The sequence below is a fragment of the Mytilus californianus genome, unplaced genomic scaffold, assembly GCF_021869535.1.
Source record: "Mytilus californianus isolate M0D057914Y unplaced genomic scaffold, xbMytCali1.0.p SCAF_4, whole genome shotgun sequence".
Taxonomy (NCBI): Eukaryota; Metazoa; Mollusca; class Bivalvia; order Mytilida; family Mytilidae; genus Mytilus; species Mytilus californianus.
Window position 1 is genome coordinate 38,710,527 of NW_026262690.1, and position 24,576 is coordinate 38,735,102.

The 24,576-nt window shown below is 33.6% G+C and overlaps 2 protein-coding genes across 2 annotated transcripts in view; one reads left to right on the plus strand and one right to left on the minus strand.

The window, feature by feature from the left end:
- LOC127698286 (transcription factor RFX4-like) overlaps positions 1–277 on the minus strand; it is a 29,886-nt gene extending 29,609 nt beyond the window's left edge. Inside the window, exon 1 of the mRNA XM_052201678.1 lies at positions 159–277. The gene's annotated coding sequence lies outside the window, so the exon portion shown is untranslated. The remainder of the gene's footprint in view (positions 1–158) is intronic.
- On the plus strand, positions 260–23,059 carry LOC127698273 (protoporphyrinogen oxidase-like). The gene is made up of 11 exons (XM_052201665.1): positions 260–427; positions 6,122–6,256; positions 6,829–6,943; positions 7,981–8,126; positions 9,555–9,708; positions 11,325–11,515; positions 14,075–14,135; positions 15,157–15,275; positions 16,329–16,442; positions 20,534–20,683; positions 22,752–23,059. The coding sequence occupies exons 1-11, from the start codon at positions 344–346 to the stop codon at positions 22,947–22,949; spliced, it is 1,467 nt and encodes a 488-aa protein (XP_052057625.1). The 5' UTR covers positions 260–343; the 3' UTR covers positions 22,950–23,059.
- The last annotated feature ends 1,517 nt before the right edge of the window (positions 23,060–24,576 follow it).

A 24,576-nucleotide genomic window follows, 5' to 3' on the forward strand; every position in this document is an offset into this window, starting at 1 on the left:
CTTCGGCGAATACATTTTTTTTTGTACATACAGATTGATATTCCTTTTGTACATCAACGATATTACTATTATTAGAAACCCCATCCATGATCCAGACTCTCTAGCTCCCTTTTTCTCTTCTTCTGCAAAAGTTCAGCTATAAATTAAATAATAAATACCTATTGTTTCAACTTTCATATAATTGGAAAATAGACAATGTATCTGTATTCATATTACCACACACAGCTATATTTGAGATTGTTTTCATTCCAAGGAGACAGACAGTATCATATCTCCCGCCATACGTCAATAAACAGGAACATTGAAAGGGGAGATAACTTGAAATTCGACACATGTGAGAGGAATGACTGCTGTTATTTTAGGTGGTGGTGTCAGTGGTTTAGCCTCGGCTTACTATCTTGTCAGAAACTCTAGTCCATTCCAAAGGGTTTGTACAACTACATCTAACAAGATGCTTTGAATTTTTATCGCTTTATCAGGTTCTTTAAACTTTTATTTGCAGTTGAGCCGAAAGATTTATATAATGAGGGTCCTGATGGGTTATTTTCGTTCTTCGTGATCGGCGCATTCTTCTTCTTCTTCTTCTTCCATATACTGCCCACATTCAACTTTCTGAATATACTGGCAAATTGGTTCTGCATGGTTAAAAACAGGATAAAAACAAATGTTCATCTTATTTTGTAAGGTTGGTCATTTGAGATTTGAATGTCTCAAATGACTGTGCTGTGGCGATCTCCGGGGGAAGCTTGTTCCAGTCTTTGGTGGTGTTCACAAAGAAGGACCATTTCCTGCAGTCTTTGGTTGCTGTTTGTACCATGTATCCATGCTGTTGTGTATGTCTGGATACTCTGGTTGGTCTCTGGAGGTACATGTCTTTGTTGATGGCTACTTTGTCGTTGACGATCTTGTACATCATTGCGAGCCTGGCCTCTCTGCGTCGTTCTTGGAGACTTTTCCAACCCAATTCATTAATCATGTCCGTGACACTTGATCTGTTTCTGTGGCGCTTGGTGACGTATCGCGCAGCCCTCCTTTGAACTTTTTCAATTTGGTCAATATGTTTCTGATGATATGGGTCCCATACTGTTGTGGCATATTCTAGTTGGGGCCTTACTAGGGTTTTGTAAGCTTGCTCTTTGATGCTTTTAGAGCCGATGTGTAGATTTCTGTGGAGGAAACCAAGGCTTCTGCTGGCTTTGCTGGTAATGTTGTTGATGTGTTCTCCCCAGTCTAGTTCGCTTGTGATGGTGCAGCCCAGGTACTTAATTGATGTTTCATGTTTTAGTACATGATCATGTAATACATAGTCCCATTTGATTGGTTTTTTCTTTCTGGAGACAGTCAGTACGCTACACTTTTCTGGGTGAAACTCCATCTTCCACTTTTCCTCCCATAGTGCCAGTTTATCAAGGTCTGACTGTAGGTGTCGGCAATCAGTATCTGAGGCGATGGTTAAGTAGACTACTGTGTCATCAGCAAAGAGACGAACTGTTGATTTTAGGTCATTCGCTAGGTCATTTATGTAAAACAAAAATAGACTAGGGTCTAGGACTGAACCTTGTGGAACTCCAGATTCTACCTTTGCTCTGTCTGACTGTTCACCCTCAACTACTACTACTTGGGTTCTATTTGTCAGGAACGCTTCTATCCAGCTGTTGGTCTTTCCCCTGATTCCATAGTGATTGAGTTTATGTAGGAGCAGGCTATGGGATACCTTATCGAATGCTTTTGAGAAGTCTAGTATCAGTAGGTCAGACTGTTTTCCCAATTCAAGGTACTTCGTTAAGTCATCAATGCATTCTAAGAGTTGCGTCTCGCAGGATCGCTTACTTCGAAATCCATGTTGTAGTGGATAAAGGATGTTGTTTGCCTCTGCGTGTTTCATAATATGGCTGGTAACAATATGTTCGATGATCTTGCAGCAAATACATGTAAGAGATATTGGTCTGTAATTTGCTGGGATGTACTTTTGACCCTTTTTATATGCTGGTGTGACTGTAGCTGTCCGCCAGTCATCTGGAACTTTGCCTGTCTCCATTGAAACATTAAATATGATGGTAAGTATGGGAGCGATTTCGCTGGCAAGTTCTTTGAGTATCATTGGTCTGATGTTATCCGGTCCAGCGGCTTTGTGTGGGTTAAGGTTTCTCAATTGTTTTTCTACTCCGTTGATTGTGATAAGGATGTCTCTACAGTCAGGGTAATTTTCTGGTGAGTCGGACATATGATTTTGATTGTAGAATTCACTGTTGCTGATGTTGTTTGCTGTGGAAAATACAGATTGAAATTGTTCATTTAATATGTTTGCTTTGTTGATTGGATCTGTTTCTAAGCTACCATTTTTTCTTAGAGGTGCCACTCCACTTTTATCACTTTTTCTGTGCTTGATGTATGTCCAAAATCTTTTAGAAGGGGCATGTGTTTCTTCAGGATTCTCTGGGGTGATGATACTTTCAATATACTTCCAATATGCTTGTCTTAGGCTTTTCTGTGCTGTCTTTTTTAGTTCTTTAAATCTTGCACAATCGTCAGGATGGTTTGATTTCTTTTTCTTTTTATATGCTCGGTCTTTTCGCCTTATGAGTGATTTTATTTCCCGTGTAATCCATGGGTTCTTATCTTTGGTCTTACAGGTTTTTGCTGGTATATGTTTGTTTGTACTTGTTTCAAGACCGTCTTTAAACATTTTCCATAGCATATTTATGTCTGGTCTATCCGTATTGCTTTCTTGTTGAATAGCGTTGTGTAGATGTTTCATATCTTCCTTCATGCTGTCCCATTTCGCCCTCTTGTAGAGAGGGATTTTTCGTTGTTTCTGTTTGTTTGTTACTGGGTTGATGTTCATTTCAGCATATACAATGTCATGGTCTGATATTCCTGGTATGATATCTATTCTCATTATTTTGCATGGACGGTTAGTGATCAAGAGGTCCAGAGTGTTCTTGTTTCTTGTAGGCTCTTGCACTAGCTGTGTTAGTCCGTTGTCGTCAAGGATTTCTGCAAAATGGTAATGTTGTTCTGTGTGCTGTGTTCCTTGGTATAGACATTTGTTTGCCCAGTTCCATCCTGGCAAATTGAAGTCCCCTCCGATCAATTGGCATGCATTTATTGCGTTGGTTCTTCTGACTGATGTTTCAAATGCTTGAAGACTTTCAACATCCGATGTTTTTGGGTTATAGTAGGCGCATATGTATAGATCTTTTGTGCCTTTCTGCTGTATCCGTGCCCAAATTATCTCGCAATCTGTGTCCAGTTCTGGTACCTCAGAGCTTAAATATTTGTTGTTTATGGCTATTAGGACGCCTCCTCCGGTTTTATTTCCTTTCCTGTCTTTGCGATATATATTATATTCTTGTGGAAATATTTGGCTGTTCGTAATTGATTGATCTAGCCATGTTTCTGTTGCTATTATAACATCAGGTTTGGTACTATCTATGATGTTTTCAACTTGGTGTTGTTTGTTTCTAATAGACTGACAGTTGACATTCAAAATTCGCAATGGTGTAAAGGGCTTATGTTTTTCCTTTACATTATTTCGTTTTGGTGTTGACGAATGTAGTGGCTTTCTGTTCTGTGTTTCAGTACTGTTGTTAAGAGTATTTTCCAGTGGGCTGAAGCTGTTTTCTGTTTGGATGGATGTTGAGCCGTAACACAATGAGTTGTAGTTTGGGCTGTCGCAAACAATGCAGTCCCATCTTAAAGCAGTGTTTTCGTCTGCTGTGAGGTAACTATATGTGCCACTATGAATGTCCTGACAATTGATGTGAAACCACTGGTCGCATGTGTCACATCTGACAGCTCTGTGGTCCCAGGTGACAGGTTGGTCACATGTGCCGCAGGGGTATATTGTGCTGTTGTTGTGTTGTGTTGGTCCTGGATTTGGGTTGACATCATTTGCATTTGCTAATAGTATTAATATTAAGTATGATGATATCGAGTTGCATCTGTATGGTCTTGATTTTGGTGATTTGCGCTGTTTTATCACAGTTAGCAAGCTGTTTGCTGTTATATACTGTTTGATCTGGGTTTCATCATCACTGAGTATTTGTAGTTGGTCTACTTCTGCTTTTTCTACAGCTATGTACTTTACAATTGTGATTATGATGATGATTAAGCTGGTGCTGAAACGCATTTTATTTATACAGTATAGTGATGTTAATTTGTTCTTGGTGTATTGTCTGTTAGTTACTTATTCTTGAGTTCTTGAATTGTATGAGGATGTGGATACTTCTGATCGTTGAGTGCATGTAGTAAAGACTGATAAGATAAACTCACCTAAACCCTTTACTACAGCTTCTGTCTTCAGTATTCTTTTCCTCAGTTTCTTTGCTACTAGAATAGTGACAACAGCTCTTCTTCTGAGACTTGGAGTTGTATTTCTTCAGCCTCTGTTGCAATATGATAGCACTCTCTGTATGTATCAAGGAGTAGTTGTTTTGTGATGACTAAGCTAAGTAGGGGTCCTGGATGTACACCGTCTGCTTTGTTGAGTGAGATGTTCACAGATTTTCTATAACCTCCTCTTTTTACTTTCCTTGCTCGAAAGAAGTATTTGCTGGTTTTGACTGTGTTCTTTCTTAGGCCTTGGTTAAGTTCAGATATTTTGGTGTTCAAATTTTGAATCTGTCTGGTGACAAGGAAATCTTCTACTTTGAAGATTGCTGGGTTGGTATGTCCTTTGTGTTAGTTGTAGTTAACAATTGAAAGAATGGGACAGTCTACAAATTTTATTTCAGCGTTAGGATATTTTTCCACGATTGTAATTGCTCTTTTATATTCAGTAAGTATACTGTTAACTGTTTTATGCTCTTGATTGTGTCTTAGCTTGATGAATTTTCCCTATCGTGATCAGTTTTTCGCTATCGTGATCCGTTTTTCTACAGATTTATTTTCTTTTTATATTTTCGTGATCCGTGATCATGGATATTTTTTTCTGTGAATCGTGATTGACAAAAAAATCAACTCGTGAATCGTGATGAGACCCCCCCATCAGGCCCCTCTATAATGACAAGAAAATTGAAGAATGTTGCAGTACTGAGTACTCAAAATAATATTATCGAAAAATCATACAATGGAACTTGCACCTTCAGACCATCATTGAAACCACTTCTGTTGACAGCTTCAGAGATCAGCTAACTACACAGCTGTCAGTTTCAAATAAACACACCAAAACATGTATACAAAAGTTATTTTTTAATTTTAATCACAATATTAAACTGCATATACAAACATTTAAATTGTTATTGAATTATTATGAATTTGTATAAATTTTTGCTCATCATGCATGTGCAACAACATATAGTCTTCAGTATTGAAGCCTTGTTGACCCAAAAAAGAAACAGATTATAATATTGATATCATTTAAATATTTAGTCCAAATAATTATGATGTCTTGAAAGGCTATTTTAATTTTTTTCTGTGACGCCTTCCTACGACATTATAACGCTGAAGCCATTTTTTCCGTCTGGACTTTGAGAGCAAATTTTGGGGGGAACTTTGAGACCCAATTTTGGCATGAAATTTTCATTGCCAGCTAGAAATATTTGCATAGTTACAAAGTCCTACCTTTTTTGTGCTTATTGATGCAAAATATTTCCAGAAATATCCAAAAGATATGATAAAATAAGATATGATTCCATTTGAGGTGAGCAAATATTTACTTTAATTTCAAAATGGTTTCCCAGAATTTCCAAAATACGTCACTTCCGGAGAGTATAAAATATCAGGCATGGTAAAATTGGCAGACCCGAATTTGCGGATAATATAAATAGAACGTTCTGGAAATTCTGGTCCATCAAATTTTACCGAGTTTACCAAAGTCCAGACGGAAAAAATGGCGTTATGACGTCGTAGGAAGGCGTCACAGAAAAAAAATAGCCTTTCAAGACGTCATAATTATTTGGACTATTAACATGATTAAATATTCTGCTCAGAAAAGATAATAAATATATTGAATTAACATGTAGGACGCCTCCCCTCAAAGGAAGCCACAAGAACTAGGTTGCCATGTTACAATTCGCCAACAATTATTGGTATTGGTTATTTATTTCTATCATTCAAAATGGTGCAATTTCTTAAAAATTAATGCTCTATATTCATGATATTATAATGTTATTTTTAGATTATATTATTAGAGGCCAGTGATAGACTTGGGGGTTGGATACAGACATCCAGACTTGATAATGGTGCTATATTTGAGCATGGTCCAAGAAGTCTGCGTCCAGCAGGAAAAGGAGGAAAAAACACTTTGTCATTGGTTTGCATATTACAGAAATTGTTTGCTGAAGCTTTCCTTGATAAACTTGAGTTTGAAACCATTTAATTTTGTACATTTCGCAAGAAATTATATGATATTGATGTATATGGATCATTTCATATTAAATGAACTATTTAGAAATAGCCAATAAATGAAAGAATCAACAGATTTATAACTATTATTTATATTAACAGCTGCTTGAAGTTCTTCATCTGCTTATATCTCACAGCAAGATTAAAATAGCTCCAAGTATTTTTTTCAGCAATACATGATCATGATGCTTCATGAAAATTTGTTTAAAACTGAATTGTTACTTGAAAAAACAAAAGTATAAATCGTAAAGTATGTCCATTCATTATTATGAATTTCTATAAAAAAGCACAAAATAAATTTCTTCTGAATACAAAATTTACATCACTTAGTGAAGCTCCAATGAAGCTTCAAATCTAAGAAATGTTCAGCCAAGAAAAAAAAACCCAAAAGTTCTGACCATGAATAGAATCAGGTTGATTTAATTCAGAATAGCACTTTTGTTATGAGAAAATAACCAATTGACCATTTTTGTTTACCAGGCAACAGAACTTGGATTATCAAATGACATCATTGCAGTAACTAGAAATCACCCATCAACGAGAAACAGATATATCTATATGAACAAAAAATTAAACAGGCTTGCAATGGGTGGTGGTAAGTGGCTGAAATAGATTTATATTTAAATGTACAAATGGAGTTGCTTCCTTCATGCACTTACTGTAGTACATGGGCTTACTAATGGCTTAAATCCCCTTCATTTGGACTCTCTGGCAATCATACATAAATAAATTTTATTATTTAGTATTCTATGGGATTGTTGTCGTATATCCATCTCATATTTTTATTTATCCAACAATAAATGTATATAGTAGATCATTATAAAAATAGGAAGATCATTGCCATCTATTTAATTAAACCTCAAATCAGGAAATGGAACCTTATAAATGATTTATTTAACTGCTATATTGGAAGATATAACCAGGGAGCATTTTTATAGTGAAAGACCAATTCATACTTAATCTAAAATATTAATACAGCCAACAAATAAATGTACAAGCTTCATCATGAAACTACTACTTGGAAAAAAAATATGTCTTTTTAACAAAAATAAGGATGTAGGGTATGATTGCCAGTGACGCAACTATCATCCAAAGACAAGAGACAATGATGTAAATGTATGTATTACCATATAAAGGTCTTCTACAATGAGCAAAACCCATACCATATAGTAAGTTATAAATGGCCTTGCCTTAACAAAATGAAACAATTCAAAATAGAAAACCAATGGCCTGATTTAAGCTAATTACATTAAATATAATATGGCAGATAGCAACGAAAGACAACCATGCAGTGAAATATAGCTTTGGACAGGCACAAATGTGATATAATTGTTAGTGTTCAACCCTCAATCTCAGTTCTATGTCTATACTATTAAACCTCTTTTTATTTTATATTAGCAAATAATTGCCTGAAAGATTGAAAAAAGCTGTTAGTGTTATCCTAGAAATGACTGAAAATTTATCTCACAGAGTTAAACACAGTATTCTGTTTGTAGCTGTTCTGTCACCCACTAGATGTAGACCATTCATTTTTATTTTTATCTACTTGCATCATCATTACTTTATTTAGGCTTCTCATCAGTAGAATTTATTTATTGTTATTACAGCTAGAATAAATCTTTTTCTCAACAGGTTTTAAAAATACATTCTTCAAGCAGCCCCCATTTTCAGAGTCTGTATTCAGTATGGTTATAAATGAGTTACGAGCACCAGTACCTGTAAATGATATAGAGGATGAATCTATTCACAGTTTCTTCTCCAGAAGAATAGGGCAGGAGGTAATTTTAATCTTAAAAATAATTCTTTCATGCCATGGCATGATAAAATTATTTTGGTTCTTATAGGAAATTTTAAAAACTGTTGTACAAAAGTACTTCTAAGCGTACCTTTAAAACACATGCGAAAGGGAGCCATTTTGATTTAAAGAAGCCCACACATTCTAAAAAAACAATTGTTTCAAGATAAAAAATTAATTGAAACATGTAGACTTACTTTGAGAATGATTTTATTTAATTTCCTAGCAAGCAACACCCACAAAAATGTCCATCTTGATCTCCAGCGTTGTTCAAAATACAACTGATGTTGCAATTTTCATTGTGACGTCACATGCCCCATGTTTTTGAATTTTTATTGGAATTAGAACATGGCTTTGTTCACAAAGCGAAAGAAGATCATCATATTAAAACATTGAACTCTATTTTTAGATAAGGTCATCACAAACTGATGACCAATTGGAAGTATAGATGTTCAGATGCTAAGAAATGGTTTAAGACACCGGGGAAGTGTTTGATTCTGAATGTCCAATGGGATAATCACATTTTCATCATTTGCACTGGAACAACTTTGACAAATTTTAACCAAACTTGGCAAGAATGTTGTATAAAAGATCATTAACAAACATTTCTCATTTGGTTCTGATCTGAAAACCTGGTTGCTAGCAATAACCTTTGTTTCTGATTGGCCAACTTTTAAAAATTTCTTCAATGAAACTACAAGGTGTTATGTTTTGACATTTATATGGACTTATGGTTTGGAGGCCCCTATAAACAACTTTTGTAAAATGCTGATCTGATGGAAATCATAACAGCTTTGGTGGCATACATTTCTCTTAAAAACTCTGAAAATTCAACTGTTTTGATCTTTTTCTCTGTAATTACTATGCCAAATTGAACCAAACTTATTATTAATGATGTACAGAAGGTTTTTATGAAGGATTTTCATGTGGGCCAATGAGAAGAAAAAGTGTCTGCCAGAGGCATTCTTGGTTACTGATTGAACAACTTTAATAAACATTTTACAGAAATTTTGATGTTATACTTTATTATTGGATGCATACGTTTTAGTAGGCTATGTCCATATCATGGTGGGTTAACCAGAGAAATCTGTAGGCTATGTCCATATCATGGTGGGTTAACCAGAGAAATCCGTAGGCTATGTCCATATCATGGTGGGTTAACCAGAGAAATCTGTAGGCTATGTCCATATCATGGTGGGTTAACCAGAGAAATCTGTAGGCTATGTCCATATCATGGTGGGTTAACCAGAGAAATCTGTAGGCTATGTCCATATCATGGTGGGTTAACCAGAGAAATCTGTAGGCTATGTCCATATCATGGTGGGTTAACCAGAGAAATCTGTAGACTGTCCATATCATGGTGGGTTAACCAGAGAAATCTGTTAAAACAGAGTTATATATAATTCCTTAGGTTGCAGACTATCTTCTTGACCCAGTGTTTCGTGGGATATTTGCTGGTGATATATCTAAACTAAGTGTCAAATCATGCCTGCCTATGGATGTTCTAAAGCTTGAAAAAGAATACAAATCATTAATAAAAGGAGCACTCAGAGGCAAAGACAAAGGTACTACATGTAGTTTATATTTAAGAAAAATTCTTTCATTCTTTTGCTCTACACTCATTTTATCATGTTTCAGCATTATATTTGCCAATATCCTTTTACCTAGCTTTATCATTGATAGTATATATAAAGGGTACTTGCTGTTATTTAAGGGACATACTCTCTTAATCAAACAAAAGTTCAAACTTTTTCTTATAAAATACTCATGGTTGTTTTTACCTTAAATTACACTTAGTAAATCTAAACTCAAAAATGATTGATGTACCTTTCAGGAAATAGACTTTAGAATTTCTCACAGATTATAAATAACAAGGCATGTAGGATATACATCAACGGGACAGCAATTTTAAATCAAAATAGATAGGTTTCTATGCAATATATCAAGCTCTTAATTGTGAATACATAAGACAGTGACTATTAAATGTCAGCTTTATCAACACCAAACTCACCTTATGACAAAAACATTAAGATATAACTGAAAACAACCACTGTAGAGGTTTCTGACATGGAAATGACAAACATAGATCTTGATGGATTTAATTACCTGTATTGTTTTGTGATCTCAGCAACCTTTTAAGGTTTATCAGTTGATAATAAAAGATACATAAAGGAACTTAAGAAAGAAAATTCAGTACATAAAAGCACTTAACTCTATTATACCCATATAAAGGACAACAAAAACACAAGTATAGACCAGAACAATAATAAACCACACTGAATTCAGTTGCTAAAACTAGCTCAATGTACACCTCCTGATTCGAAATCCTTCACAGTAATATTATCCTCATTACTTTGGTTAGATTTATAGACTTATCAATAAAGGTTTTTATGTTATATACTGTGGATTCATATATTTTCGTGGATACCAGTTTTCATGGATTAAGGAAAATTAGATTTCATTGGTATTTGAATTTGGTTTTATCCCAAATATTGCATACAGGCCTATAGAAAATTTAAAATTCGTTGAATATTTCAAATCATGGCTGACTTATACACATGAAATGAATTAAAATTGGTATTCCATGAATAATGATGAATTTAAAGTACATGCATTTTTTTTATTATACCCCCGCTTTAAAAAAGTGGGGGTATACTGTTTTACCTCTGTCTGTCCGTCAGTCCGTCCGTCCCATGAATATTTTACGTCGCATCTTTCTCAGGAACTACATCATAAGAATTTCTGAAATTTGGTTTCAGGGTTTATATAAGTCAGCTATATCCGGTGATGCGTTTTCAGATTCATCACTCAACAACTTCCTGTTTACCGAAATATTTGGGCGGGGTATCATCAGTTATCAGTAGCTCGCAGTTTCACTTGTTTACTCTTTTCTTGTATCAATATTGATTCACTTATTTTTAGTTTGAGACACAACTATAAAAATGTATGTTTCATTAATGATTTACTATTAACACAAAATTCTTTTTAATGGATAAAAACAGAGATTTAAATTATGAAAGCCATGATGAGATTTCTGACAGTTTCCATTAGGTTTGGAGAAATCCTAGTAGCCATATTGTATCTTGATTATCCTTATGTTAGATTAAGTTATGACATTGTACTCTCATTTTTTACAGTAAAGGTTGACATTCTTTTAATCTTATAAGGATAATTTTTGTAGATGATGAAGAAGTATATGCAATGAATGATATAATGAGAGCAACAAAGGAAAAATGGTCTACCTGGTCATTTCAGAAAGGAATGTCACAGCTATCAGAAAGATTAGAAGATGTAATAATAAGACGAGGAAATGTAGAAATTAGAAAATCTACACCTTGTAGAGGCCTAGAATTTGATGGTGATAAAGTGAAGGTAATCAATACCACTGAACAATTATTTGTAAAATATTTAGGGAATAAAATCAAAGCTGAAGTGTGTCAAATTTGCTAATCAGGAAATCTTCTATTGCCTTAAATGAAATTTAAAGTTTAAGAATTTTCCTTTGGTTTCATGTTTTTTTTAACATAATAAAAAAATTTACCAACTCAAATATAATTAAAATTTTCTACACAGTCTACAAATTATGCCAATGTGTATGCTGAATTAAAGCAAATTTTAGGTGACCGTGCAATTACATGAAATCGTTTGAAATTTTAATAAAACAACGTATAAATTCCAAAATATGTAAAATAGAAATGGCAAAATTGGTCAAGTAGGTGAACTACAAAATGTTTATGACATTACAGTGACATCACAAATGATATTTCTGCACTTTATTTACCTTTAATTTTTGTGTAGCTGGTTGTTGTCTCATTGACCTACTGTGGGTTCATTATTATTCGTGGGATACCAATTTTCGTTGATTTCGTGGGTAGAAGTGAACCACGAATTTAAATGTTCAACGAATAACGAATTCTCTATAGGTTTGTATGCAGACTTTGACAAACCATGAAATCAAATATCCACAAAAAACCAAGTTTTCCTCAATCCACGAAAATTGGTACCAACGAAAATAAATGAATCCACAGTATTCCTTACATCTCAATTTACTTACACTTACTATAACTTACAGCTCATAAATAGTAGAGTGGTTGATATGGGTTTATACCACAATATGTAGAATTGAAAACCTGTTAACAATATGGCACAGATAAATTTCCTTTCACATGACCTCGTTTGAGAATGCAAGAAAGGTTAGCATTCTTCTCAGGATTTTTCATAAAACATAAATGAACATTGGCTATTTCTGGCAATTTTCATTTGAGCTACATACGATTTTCCCTCAATTTTTTAAATGATTCCTGAAAAGCATGATGATAAGTACAACAAACATGCACCAATATCCTTGGTTAGCTCTTCAGATAGCACCTGTATTATTTTTCACTCCTGAAGGTAGCATCAATGCTTTGTAGGGTCTTTTGGGGTCTACTCACTATGATACAGAAAATCTTTCAACAACATGGAGGTGATAAAAGGTTTTTAGGTTTTCGTTCTTTTGGGGATTTTTGAATAAGGAGCATACTATTTCCCACAAATTTGTATCTGCTGAGCGCAAGATTTCCTGCAAGTTTTCATATCCAAATGCTAAAAAAGCATTTTGATAAGTAAATCAAACATGTACCAAAGAGCTCATCAGGTAGCACCTGCCTCATATTAAATAAATTCACAGTTATAGATCGACTGACGAATTTCTAACACCTGTAACTTAAGATGCCAAGTAATGGCTTTTATCATACCTCTCTGTTTGATGTTACCTTTCAATAACTTATGCCAAGTTCAACAAGATGAAATAATTAAAAAAAACAGTTGCAAGGAACCAACTTTTGACATTTACTCCTCCATTGATCATCTTCGCTAGCCAAGGGTTACGATCCACTTCCCTCCTCTCCACCCTTGGCAGATTGAGATAGAATTATGGAGACACAAGGTAATGATTTTCATTGGTTGCAGTCGAAACTCGCTGCATCCAATCAAAAAGCGCCTATAACATGATCACGTGTAAATGTAGAAAGTGTATGTAAACAATTGCCACGTGCTTATTGTGCAACAAGTCTTTACATCCCTAAACATACGACTATATTTAGTGACAATTTGAATGTTTTTAATCAACTAATAGAAGTTCCTGTGTATGTTTCTTGCACAAATGCATGAATAGCAACATATATTTTCGTTTCCTGCTTTACCAAGTGTGTAGAATCTAGACGCTACCGTGTTTTTATTTCCAAATTGAAGAGTTCAAGTGCTACCATTGGTCAAGAATAATGTATTCGGAATGGGCGTGACTTTAATCTACCGATAGTTGGCGCAACATTGTTATCACAAATGTTGGCTTAATCTGCCAAGGGTGGAGAGGAGGGAAGTGGATCGTAACCCTTGGCTAGCGATGATGTCCATTGATATGTCCATTTATAATATAAAAAACATAACAATTGGTCATTCCTGCTCCATTTAAATAATTTTATTAAAATTGAGTAAAATCAAACCTCTTGAGGTGTAATTTTCTCAATTTTATATAACCCTTTCCAAGGTTTCTTTGCTTTATGTTGTGGCAAAATTCACAAATTTTAGGTTTCATTATTTGAATAAATAGCACATGATGGAAATAACTTAACATATTGGTCAAGTTCAAATTTGATATATTTTAATGGTTTCTAATTTATGCTCTTAATACTTGGGAAAAGAGACAAGTTCAATGATTTTGCAGTTGATTAGAGTTGCTGTCTCTTCTACATATATTCCACATTCCCTTTTATTCATATCAATTAATGCATTTGATGTAGCAACACAATATGCAGGATTGTATGATACATGTAACCTGAAACTGTTCTGTTTCAAAACTGAAAAGAAACTGGTATAAATGTATTTTATGGCATATAATTATAAAAGAAACAGAATAGAAGCAACTGTACAATTTTTTGTTGTTTTATACAGGTGATTACAGACACAGAATCTATTACAGCTGATCATGTTGTATCCTCCATATTTTCTCAAGGTAAATAAAGAAAGGAGTATTTTGCAATTGTTCATTTAATATTGTAGGATTAGACAAAAAAAGACTTTAAAAAATACAAACTAAAAGCAAGTGGGCATGTTTCTATTAAAAACTGAACTGTCCTTGTTTAAATTATATACTGTGGATTCATTTAATTTTTACGTGGATACCAATTTTCGTCAGTTGAGGAAAAATTGTGTTTTCATGGACTTACTTTTGATTTCTAGGTTTTGACAAAGTCTGCATACAAGCCTATAAACAATATATTCTTTATTGAATATTTGAATTCATTGTTTATCTTTAACCATGAAATCCACACAAATGGGTATCCATCAAATAATAATGAATCCACAGTTCTTTACATATAAAGTTACTTAAAAATAATAATATATAGTTTCATAAAATACAATACCAATCTCAGATGGCATGTTTCTTCAATAACCTTTATCAGGTATGTTGGAGATTGGCCTTGCGGTCATAAAAATTTTGGATAAAAAAACTGGGTTTGATGTTTCGAGCACAAATTTTGTACTCCCAAGTACGCAGTAATGTTTAATGACTGAGGGCCCAGACGTTATGGAAGTTAATTAACAATTCAAAAATAGAGGGCCAATACAAAGCTGCCAGAACTATTGTAGGTCAGCTTTGTTTGAGTAATTTGCCAACTTAACTCTGGTGTAATTTTGTAATTATTCAGCTGAAAGTTAACAGTAAACATGCATCATTTAATTCATGCTACTTCAGAAACATTGGCTTCATGTCAGATGGAGACTGACAGACCCTTATCAGATAACTGACCTTGTTGTAGTTATGTATCATAACCATATCAGTGAGCACATTTCATATTCTGTAAGCACCTTTGTCATGGTCACCTTGGACAAAAAAATTATGATTATGAAAGCCAAATATGTAAGAAACCAAGTGGTACCTAAACAAGAAGGTCGTTAAAAGAGGAGCCATTTGTAAACTTTTGTGTTATTCCTACAATTGAAATGCTATGAACATTTTTGATTCTTTGTAGATCTTTCAAAATTGCTTGGCAGTCCACAAGAAGAACTAGCTAACTTGCTTAATCAGATAACAGCTGTTTCATGTATAGTTGTAAATGTAGAATATAAAGATTATGTATCCCAGATAGAGGTACTAATATTTCAATATGGCAATACCAGTCTCAAAGCTATTTAAGGGTGCCTGGAAAAATTTGGTTGATTATTTAGGGAATCACTGAAGCATGAATGGAGCAGCCCCCCTCTATGGCAGTCAGCCCCCCCCCCCCCCCCCCCTCATGAAAATTTCTGGATCTGCCACTGATTTCAACAGATATGGTAAAGAACTAATGGTCAGTTTGTCCGCAAAATAGGCTCAACTATAATTTTGAATGACAAAATGAATGATAAAAAACCTAGAGAAAGCCCTCAGTGGTTTATGGAACAATTTTGTTTTGATTATTCTCCATCACCTACTTTTTATCCATATTTTCAATATTTATTTTTATTCAACAGACAAAAACAACAGAATAAGTGTTTCTTAGTTCTGAAAAAAAGTTTGTTTTTTCTATTTTCAACAGTAAGTATTCTTGTGAGTGAAGCCTTTTGGAGTGGTACGTAATGTCCTGTGAGGTGTTGTCCAATTTGGAAAAGATACTGACAATTCATTATTAACTTTTACTTTCACTTTCATTTTAACGTCGCCAAACCTATTATTGTGATGTAACGTCTTGTTAACCTTTGTAACCCCATATGCACAGCATTTTATGTACTTCAGTTTTTGTTTCCTATCATTAAATTGTCCTGAAGACGCCACCGTAAGTGGCGAAACATGTAGACCAGAATAAAGAATTTCCTTGCAGTAATCTAGGATGTTGTTGTCTTTGTGTATCATTATTTTCCCAAGGTTTTAAGACAACCGCATCATACTTCCGGGTATCCATGCTGATTACTCTACCAGCTTGTACCGTCAGAAGGTGTTGGTTCACTCGATGCATCAGTAAGTATTCTTGTTTAAAAAAAATTTCAAATCATCACACTCTTTGTGGAGAATTTTATTTTCAGTAGCCACCCTTCTATTTACTTTAAAAGAAATCCATCCAAGAAACTTATTTAGCATGACCTCAGTTTATGTAACCACATAGATAAGTCATCTTTATTTTTATTTGTTTTTTTTATATCTACTAACAAATTGTGATGTTTACAGGGATTTGGACATTTACTACCATCTTCTGAGGATCCATGTGTGTTAGGTGTTATATACGATTCTTCTACTTTCAAACAACATGATGCTGCAAAATATGTATCTAGTAGATATACAGTAAGTCCTCAGTTACGGTAATAATGTACAAGGGCTGATTTTAATTGTTTTTCATTAATTAGTTCAATGATAAAAATTTTACATTCTAACATAATTAACACTGTCATGTTGCCAGTGCATAACATTTGCGCACATTACCATTACATTTGAGCGTAAAAATCATTATGTTTGCATGCAGCTTTTGATTACATTTGCTCACATTAATTTTACAGGTAAACACAGGTAAATCTTAATAGGTAAACACATGTAAATTGTAAGGAGGAAGTTGGATTTTGAGCAGGATAAGTCCATTTTATTTTGTACATTCACCAAGGCCTGGAAATGCAAATCTATTGAGTAAAAGTCTTAGAACAGATTTAACATGTTGGTATGTTCTGAATATTTGAAGCCCACTGCTTAAAGAAAATGAATTAGGCCAACTCCTCCATTATTATATTTTAGGAATTGCTCCATCAGATACTCTGTTTTCTCTTTCACACTTTTACATGCAATTGCTAGTGTAAATGTTAAAATACTGTCAAGAGATACTAAAATACATTGATGTGCTGAATAAAATTGCTCATTGTACTGAGCATGGAATGATTCAGGGCCATATGTAGAAATTCAATATGAAAAATATATAATTTAAAATTATGAATATGTTCAAAATTAATAACCATCAACATATTCATTATGAATCATCTTTATAATTACCTGTTTTACCTGTAAAATGAATGCACACAAATGTTATCAAAAGCTGCGCGCAAATGTAATGCACCCCATGTTGCCTAATAGATGTTAAACAGAATATTTTTTTCATAACATTCTAAATACATTTTTTTTATATGCAATATCTGAGTAAGCCTACTTTCATATTCATATTTGTAGGACTGAACGCAATGATCCTCCAAATAGCGATGGTCTCGCTAAAGTGCAATGGATGCATTGTGACACTATCTTGTTGATATTTAGCCAAAGTGCGATGGGCTACATAAACTATATTTTCAATGCTTTTCATGTCGATGTAGAAGTCCATTGGTTTGTTTGAAGCAGTTTTTGGTTTTTTAAGTTAATAAGGGGCTTATACACTTTTAATACTACGGGAAATGGGGTGTGAATGGTGGAGAGTGGAAAGTTTACCTTCTGTAGTGTATTTTTTTTTCTCGAAATCTACAAAAGGTTCTTTTTAGCTCACTGGGGCCCGAAGGGCCCCATGTGAGCTTATGCCATCACTTGGCGGCCGTCGTTGTCCGTTGTCTGTCGTCGTCGTCTGTCGTCGTAAACTATTTAAAAAATCTTCTCCTCTAAAACTATTGGGCCAAATACCTTCAAACGTTAACTAAATGTTCCTTAGGGTATCTAGTTTATAAAATGTATCCGAAGTTTTGATCCATCGACAAACATGGCCGCCATGGCTAAAAATAGAACATAGGGGTCAAATGCAATTTTTGGCTTATATCTCAAAAACTAAAGCTTTTAGAGCAAATCTGACACGGGGTAAAATTGTATATAAACTGTAAGCAGCAATAATGTTCAGCAAAGTAAGATCTACAAAAAAGTTAATATGACCATAATTGTCAATTGACCCCTTAAAGACAATTTTACACAATTTGTTCATCAAGTTTGCTAACATTTAAAAATCTTCTCCTCTGAAACTACTGGGCCAATTACCCTCAACTTTTAATTAAATGTTCCTTAGGTTATCTTGTTTAAAAATTGTATCCGAAGTTTGTATCCATCGACAAACATGGCCGCCATGGCTAAAAATAGAACATAAGGGTCAAATCCAGTTTTTGGCTTATATCTCAAAAACTAAATCTTTTAGAGCAAATGTGACATGGGGTAAAATTGTTCAGTTGGTCAAGATCTATCAGCTCTGAAATTTTCAGACGAATCAAACAACCCATTGTTGGGTTGCTGCCACCGAATTTGTAGTTTTAACAAAATTTTGCAGTTTTTTGTTATTATTTTGAATGTTATTATAGATATATATAAACTGTAAGCAGCAATAATGTTCAGCAAAGTAAGATCTACAAAAAAGTTTATATGACCAAAATTGTCAATTGACCCCTTAAGGAGTTATTGCCCTTTAAAGACAATTTTACACAATTTGTTCATCAAGTTTGCTAACATTTAAAAATCTTCTCCTCTGAAATGCAGGTGAGCGATTCAGGCTCTTGAGAGCCTCTTGTTTTACGTATGATGGAGCGTAGCATTTTCTAAATACATACAGGTCTGCAGACTCTTCTTATTATAATACAACAGTAAATGAGGATCTCATGAGAGGAACAAATTAAAGATAAAAGTAAACACAGGATTATATGTCCACATGCAGAAAATCAAAGAGGCAATCTCTCATTTTGTATGCAACTTCAACTAATGACATACATAGACGATAATGAATGCAAATTTATATACTAACTATGAATAAAAAATACTTCTCATATTACTTGCACATCTGTAAATTTTTAACTAGCCATCACACGTCATATAGACCAGCAAACGGACCATCACATTTCGGCAAAGACCATTGCATTTCGGCAAAGACCATCACACTTCAGCGTCCCTATTGCACCTCCGAGTCCTACATATTTACTTTATATTTTCAGATTGTCAAAATTCAGTCTCTTTAAAGGTTTGCTTTTGATACATGCTTTCTGGGGAAAAAATTGCATAACAACTCATAAAGGGCAATGTTAATATAAGAATACCTGAAATAGCAATAACTTTGAATGAAAAGTATTAATTTTATGCAGCTTATGCATGAACATTTAGACAGCCCTTGTTTTATGTGATAAAGATATGTGCTGTTAACAAATATCCTCCGAGTAAAATTAAGATTGTCCATAAAGCTTATCCATGGTAGAGATCTTGTCTCATTGGCACTCATACCACATCTTCTTATATCTACATACTACAAGTAGCTATTTTTGGAGTTAAATGCCATGAAAGCTCATGAATAGGTAGAAGAGTAAAAAATTGACTCAAATAATGTTCATATAAGAATGATATTTGGTAGTATTTACTTCTAAAACAGGAATAAGATTTAACATAGGTCAATAAAAGAATTGAAATTGTCATATCAACTTAAATTAACAAATGAATAACTAGTTGTTTTGCTTTAAGGTCTAGATTTTATCAACTAAAATTCATAGAGGAGTAAAAATTTGTCTCTATACCAAAATTGTAGTCACAGAAAACATTTTTAAGCTAGACTAAGGAAGGCTGTAGAAAAGTATATTAAAGGCAATATTTATGAAACAAACAGCTTCCTATAGCTAATTAGTCCCCTACCGACGAAGTCGAAGGGGACTTTAGGTTTGCACTCCTGTTTGCGTCTGTCCATCCGTCAGTCTGGCAAATCAGTTTTCCACACTTTTTTTCTTCATGTTGATTTGATTTTTGGTGTATTATTTTATCATGACAAGTAACAGATCAATTTCGAATTTTGTTTCGGTCTGATGATTTTGTGCAGAGTTATGGTCCTTGGACTTAGAAAATTCACTCAAATAATAAGTTTTCCGCACCTTTTTTCGTCATGCTTGAAGATTTTGATTTGAAAATTGGTATATAGTTTTATCATGACAGATCAAGTTCGAATTTTGTTCCAGTCTGATGATTTTTTACAGAGTTATGGTCCTTGGACTTAAAAATTCACTTAAATAATCAGTTTTCAACACTTTTTTTCGTCATGCTTGAAGATATTGAATTGATATTTGATATATAGTTTACACCATGACAAGTTATAGATGAAGTTAGAATTTTGTTCCAATGCAATGAATTTTTAACCGGTTGGGGACTTTGTAATGCCATGCAATACTCACAGAATGCTTGTTATGTTTAACATATGAGAGTTTCAAGGGTAAATAAATATATATATATATATATATATATATATTTTTCAATAATACATACAAAATTTTGAATGTGATATAAATATTATAGAGGTTTAAAAAGATGTCATAATTCTTTTAAGCTTTTATTGCAATTATATAATAATTTGTAATTCTAATATTGAACTTCAGTCTATGCCATACCCATGAGTAAACAAGAATTATATAAAGTATGCATTTAATGAGAATTGGAAAATTATTATAAGTTTATATTTGTAGATGATGTTAGGAGGTGCTTGGTATGATGAACTTGTGGACAGATTAGGTAACTTGCAGGAATCAACCATCCAGGATTACGCCTGCAAAGTTTTAAGCGAACAATTAGATATAAAGATTGAGCCATCTGCTGTGGTAGTGACCATACAAAAGGTACGATTTATCTCAGGAGATAGTATTCAAGTATTGATTTTGAGTAACAATACTTAAAAGTTTGAAGTAGTTATCCTATTCACAGTAAATGTTTATGATATAGTGCTTGTTTTTGAAATTACAAACAAATACTAGGTATGTCAAAATACAAAGAAACAACGAAGCTATGGCTGTGCCAAGTTAAAAAAAATAGATGTTAACTTTTTAATATGCAATTACTCCAGATTATCTTCAAAGGTCTTTTTGAAGTGAGAAAAAATAACTGATCATGTACAAAGTAGCTATTTCATACTTGACAAATAGATATTTAGAATTTTTCTTGTTTATCTATTTCTTGCTCTAGCAAGTACAGGATAGTACACATACATGAGACAAACTGATTCAAATACCATTAGTTTTAACACATGTATATACCCTTTCTCTACTGATGTCATTTTATTAAAGCAGAATACTTCGGTTACTTTTATAAACTATTACTATATACTTACATAAACAAGTATGAACAGAAATAGATGAAAACTATGCCACATCTAGTGAACAAAAATAGATGAGATACATTTACTTTAAACATATTCTATTGTCAATAAAATGTTTCGCTGAGCGCAGCCTGATACGTCCGCAGAGGTCAAACCCTGAACAGTTGGGGCAAATTTGGACACAATATTCAAGCTTGATACTGTCTGAATTTGGATTGTGATCAAATTTTTGACAAAATATAGGTTTCTGACACAAAATAAATGTGGTCAAAGATCTTACAAATCTATTGCACAATACTGTGCAGTTAAAGATTTCTTCTTGAAACTTTTCAAAAATTCGAAATTTGAAAAATTTTGAAAAAAAATATGAATCCCTTAAAAAAATTGTAAACAAAAAATCCCCCCCCCCCCCCCCTTCAACTTATTGAAACCCCCCTTGGAGCAATAACCCCAAAACTCAATCGCAGCCTTTCCTTTTTAGTATGGAACCTTGTAGTACAATTTCAGAGAGATCCATACACTTAAACACAATTTATTGTCTGGAAACTAGAAAAATGCTTCTTTTTGGTCCTTTTTTGGCCCCTAATTCCTACATGTTTGGGGCAATTAACCCCAAACTCAATCCCAGCCATCCCTTTGTTATATGGAACCTTGTGGTACAATGTCAGAGAGATCCATACACTTACACACAAGTTATTGTCTGGAAACTAGAAAAATACTTGTTTTTGGCCCCTTTTTGGCCCTTTATTCCTAAACTATTGGCCCCATAACCTCTTAAATGAATCCCAACCTTCTACTTGTGGTATTAAACATTGTGGTACAATTTCAGAGCAATCAAAATACTTATACACAAGTTATTATCCTGAAACTAGAAAAATCTTTGTTTTGGGCCCCTTATTCCTAAACGGTTGGGACCATCATCCCCAAAATCAATCCCTACCTTCCTTTTGTGGTATTGAACCTTCTTTAAAAATTTCATAGAGATCCATTCACTCTAACTAAAGTTATTGTCCGGAAACCAATGTGTCTTCGGACGATGACGCAGACGACACCAACATCATACGATCCCAAAAAATTGTTTGCGGTTGTAAAAAAATTGAAAAATGACAATCTATAGGACACAAAAGAAACAACCAATCAATCAAACTAATGAGGTCTTCTGGAATAAATTAGATGAACATTAAGACTGATAGGGTATTTTGTATTATTTATTTATGATCTATATATACTGTAAATTCAGAAATTATTGCGTGCATTTATTATTGCGATTTTGTCTTTTTAGACTAAAATGCGATTTTTAATTTTGGCGATATTGAGAAAAATCCTGTTAAATTCATATCAAAAATTTCAAAATGCGAGTTTAAGTTATTGCGATTATAACCCTGTCGCATTTTTCGCAATAATAAAAACATTGCAATAATTTCTGAATTTACAGTAGCTTGATATATTACATAGAAACCTGTCTATTGTTGAACTTTATGTTCACCTTCAGATTAGGTGTTATTTTTTGTGTCATTGGGTTGCTGTCTCATATATTGTATACCCAAGATCTCCTTTAATTCATATGTTTAAATTTATTTATTTATTTGTAGAACTGCATACCACAGTACTTCGTAGGACATAGTAAACTTGTGGAATCAATAGACAAATGTGTAGCAGACAGTGGTTTACCTTTAAGTCTTGTTGGAAGTTCTTATAAAGGAGTTAGTGTCAATGATTGTATTAATAATGCAAAACTGACATTGAAACAATTTGATCATGGAATTAAAAAAGTTGAACTTCCTGATTAAGAAAATATTGATAAAAATAGTAACAGAAAAAATTTTGTTGTTTTTCTTTATATTTTCTTTTTTTTAATTCTTTATTTTAGAATATTTTGATCAAAAAAATATGAATGCTTGTTCTGTCTTTTGGCTTGGTACAGCTTGGTACACATCTGAACAGTACGTTTCCTTTAAGATGAAATAGCCTCTACTTAATCTCATAGTTATATAAAAATAAAGAGATGTGATACGATTGCCAATGAGGCAACTATCCACCAGAGACCCAAACATGTGGATGTACACAGCTACAGGTCACAGTATGGTCTACGACAATGAGCAATACCATAAAGTAAAATAAGCTTTAAAAGGCCCTATCATGACAATATGTTAAACAATTCAAACTTGATAAGAAAAAGGCATGAATCATGATACATTGTAATTCAATAAAAGAAAAACATGTGCAGTGGGGTAGCAAGGTTATGTGTGAAGTGCACGCATAATCTGTTGTCTAAGGCCCGCCTGGAAGCTCAGAGGATTAAGCAAATGCAAAGAACAATTTTGATTTTGGAAATTTATCTGGTCTGTCTCATTTTCTTTAGAATTATATGTGATGACAGGGTTCAGTTATACCTAGATAAAAGGATAAGTGTGTTGGACTGATTCATTGACGACAATTTAATTATAAACCAGTATAATGGGACTCAGTAAATTGTCTATTGAGTATGCTAGAGAACTCAACAGAGACAATTGACATTCAAGTTGTGACGCAAACATTACGAAACCTTGTAATATGTAATTGTAACATAATGTTACAAATTAGATTATATCATTGACTTAGTCATAGGCCTGAGCATTGCTGGTTTTGGCCTGTATAATGAGACCAAAGCAGTATGTTGATGACGAAAAAAATCAATACAAAGAAGGAACACCAATAAAGCCAATAGTTGTACATATTCAAGATTGATTCGTACTATAAAAAAGGAGTCTGGACAACAAATCATACAGACTCATAACAATACAATTATTCCAGTTTGCTTAACATACCGAGTATTAAAGGAAATGGTTATACAAATGCGAGACAGCATTCTATCGTTGTAGATAAAAAAGGTCAAACGACACACCTAAATATCAACAAACATCCTACAACAATTGACACAGATCTGAGAGTACTTGCAGTTACTGACAGCAAGTTCAAATCCAATAACAACTAATAAAAAAATCAAGCATCTAAGACTAAAATATCAATCAGTACACATCCAATGGATTTAGTGTAAAGATTAATTACCTTCAAAGGCAATAACTCTAATAAGGAGTCAACTAACAATTTAAGCCTTGACCTATTTGTAGATCGTGTCCTGCTGATTAATTTTGCTAAATTTTATTATTGACTATTTATTTTCATTTGTTGCTATGCATGTTTATTTTTTTCGGCTCCTTAGCCGCACAAAATTTATTAGCATATTTGCACACAATTGTTTCCTGCATTTTGTCTTGCAGAATATTCATTTTGATCCAGCCAAAATTACCAGCCGGACAAGATACAAATGTAGTGACATCCAAAGTTTCCATACAACACAAATAGTTTATCATATTGTATCATTTTATGCAAAAAAGCCAGTTGAGCGACACATGATTCTTGTAGCCTCTACTTTTC

Bases quoted from the DNA above. Each gene is read 5' to 3' on its own strand.
- LOC127698273 (XM_052201665.1), top strand. From the start codon at position 344: ATGACTGCTGTTATTTTAGGTGGTGGTGTCAGTGGTTTAGCCTCGGCT. The intron at 6,257-6,828 runs GTTTGCATATTA...TTTGTTTACCAG, and splicing joins GAAAAAACACTTTGTCATTG to GCAACAGAACTTGGATTATC. The intron at 6,944-7,980 runs GTAAGTGGCTGA...TTTTCTCAACAG, and splicing joins CAGGCTTGCAATGGGTGGTG to GTTTTAAAAATACATTCTTC.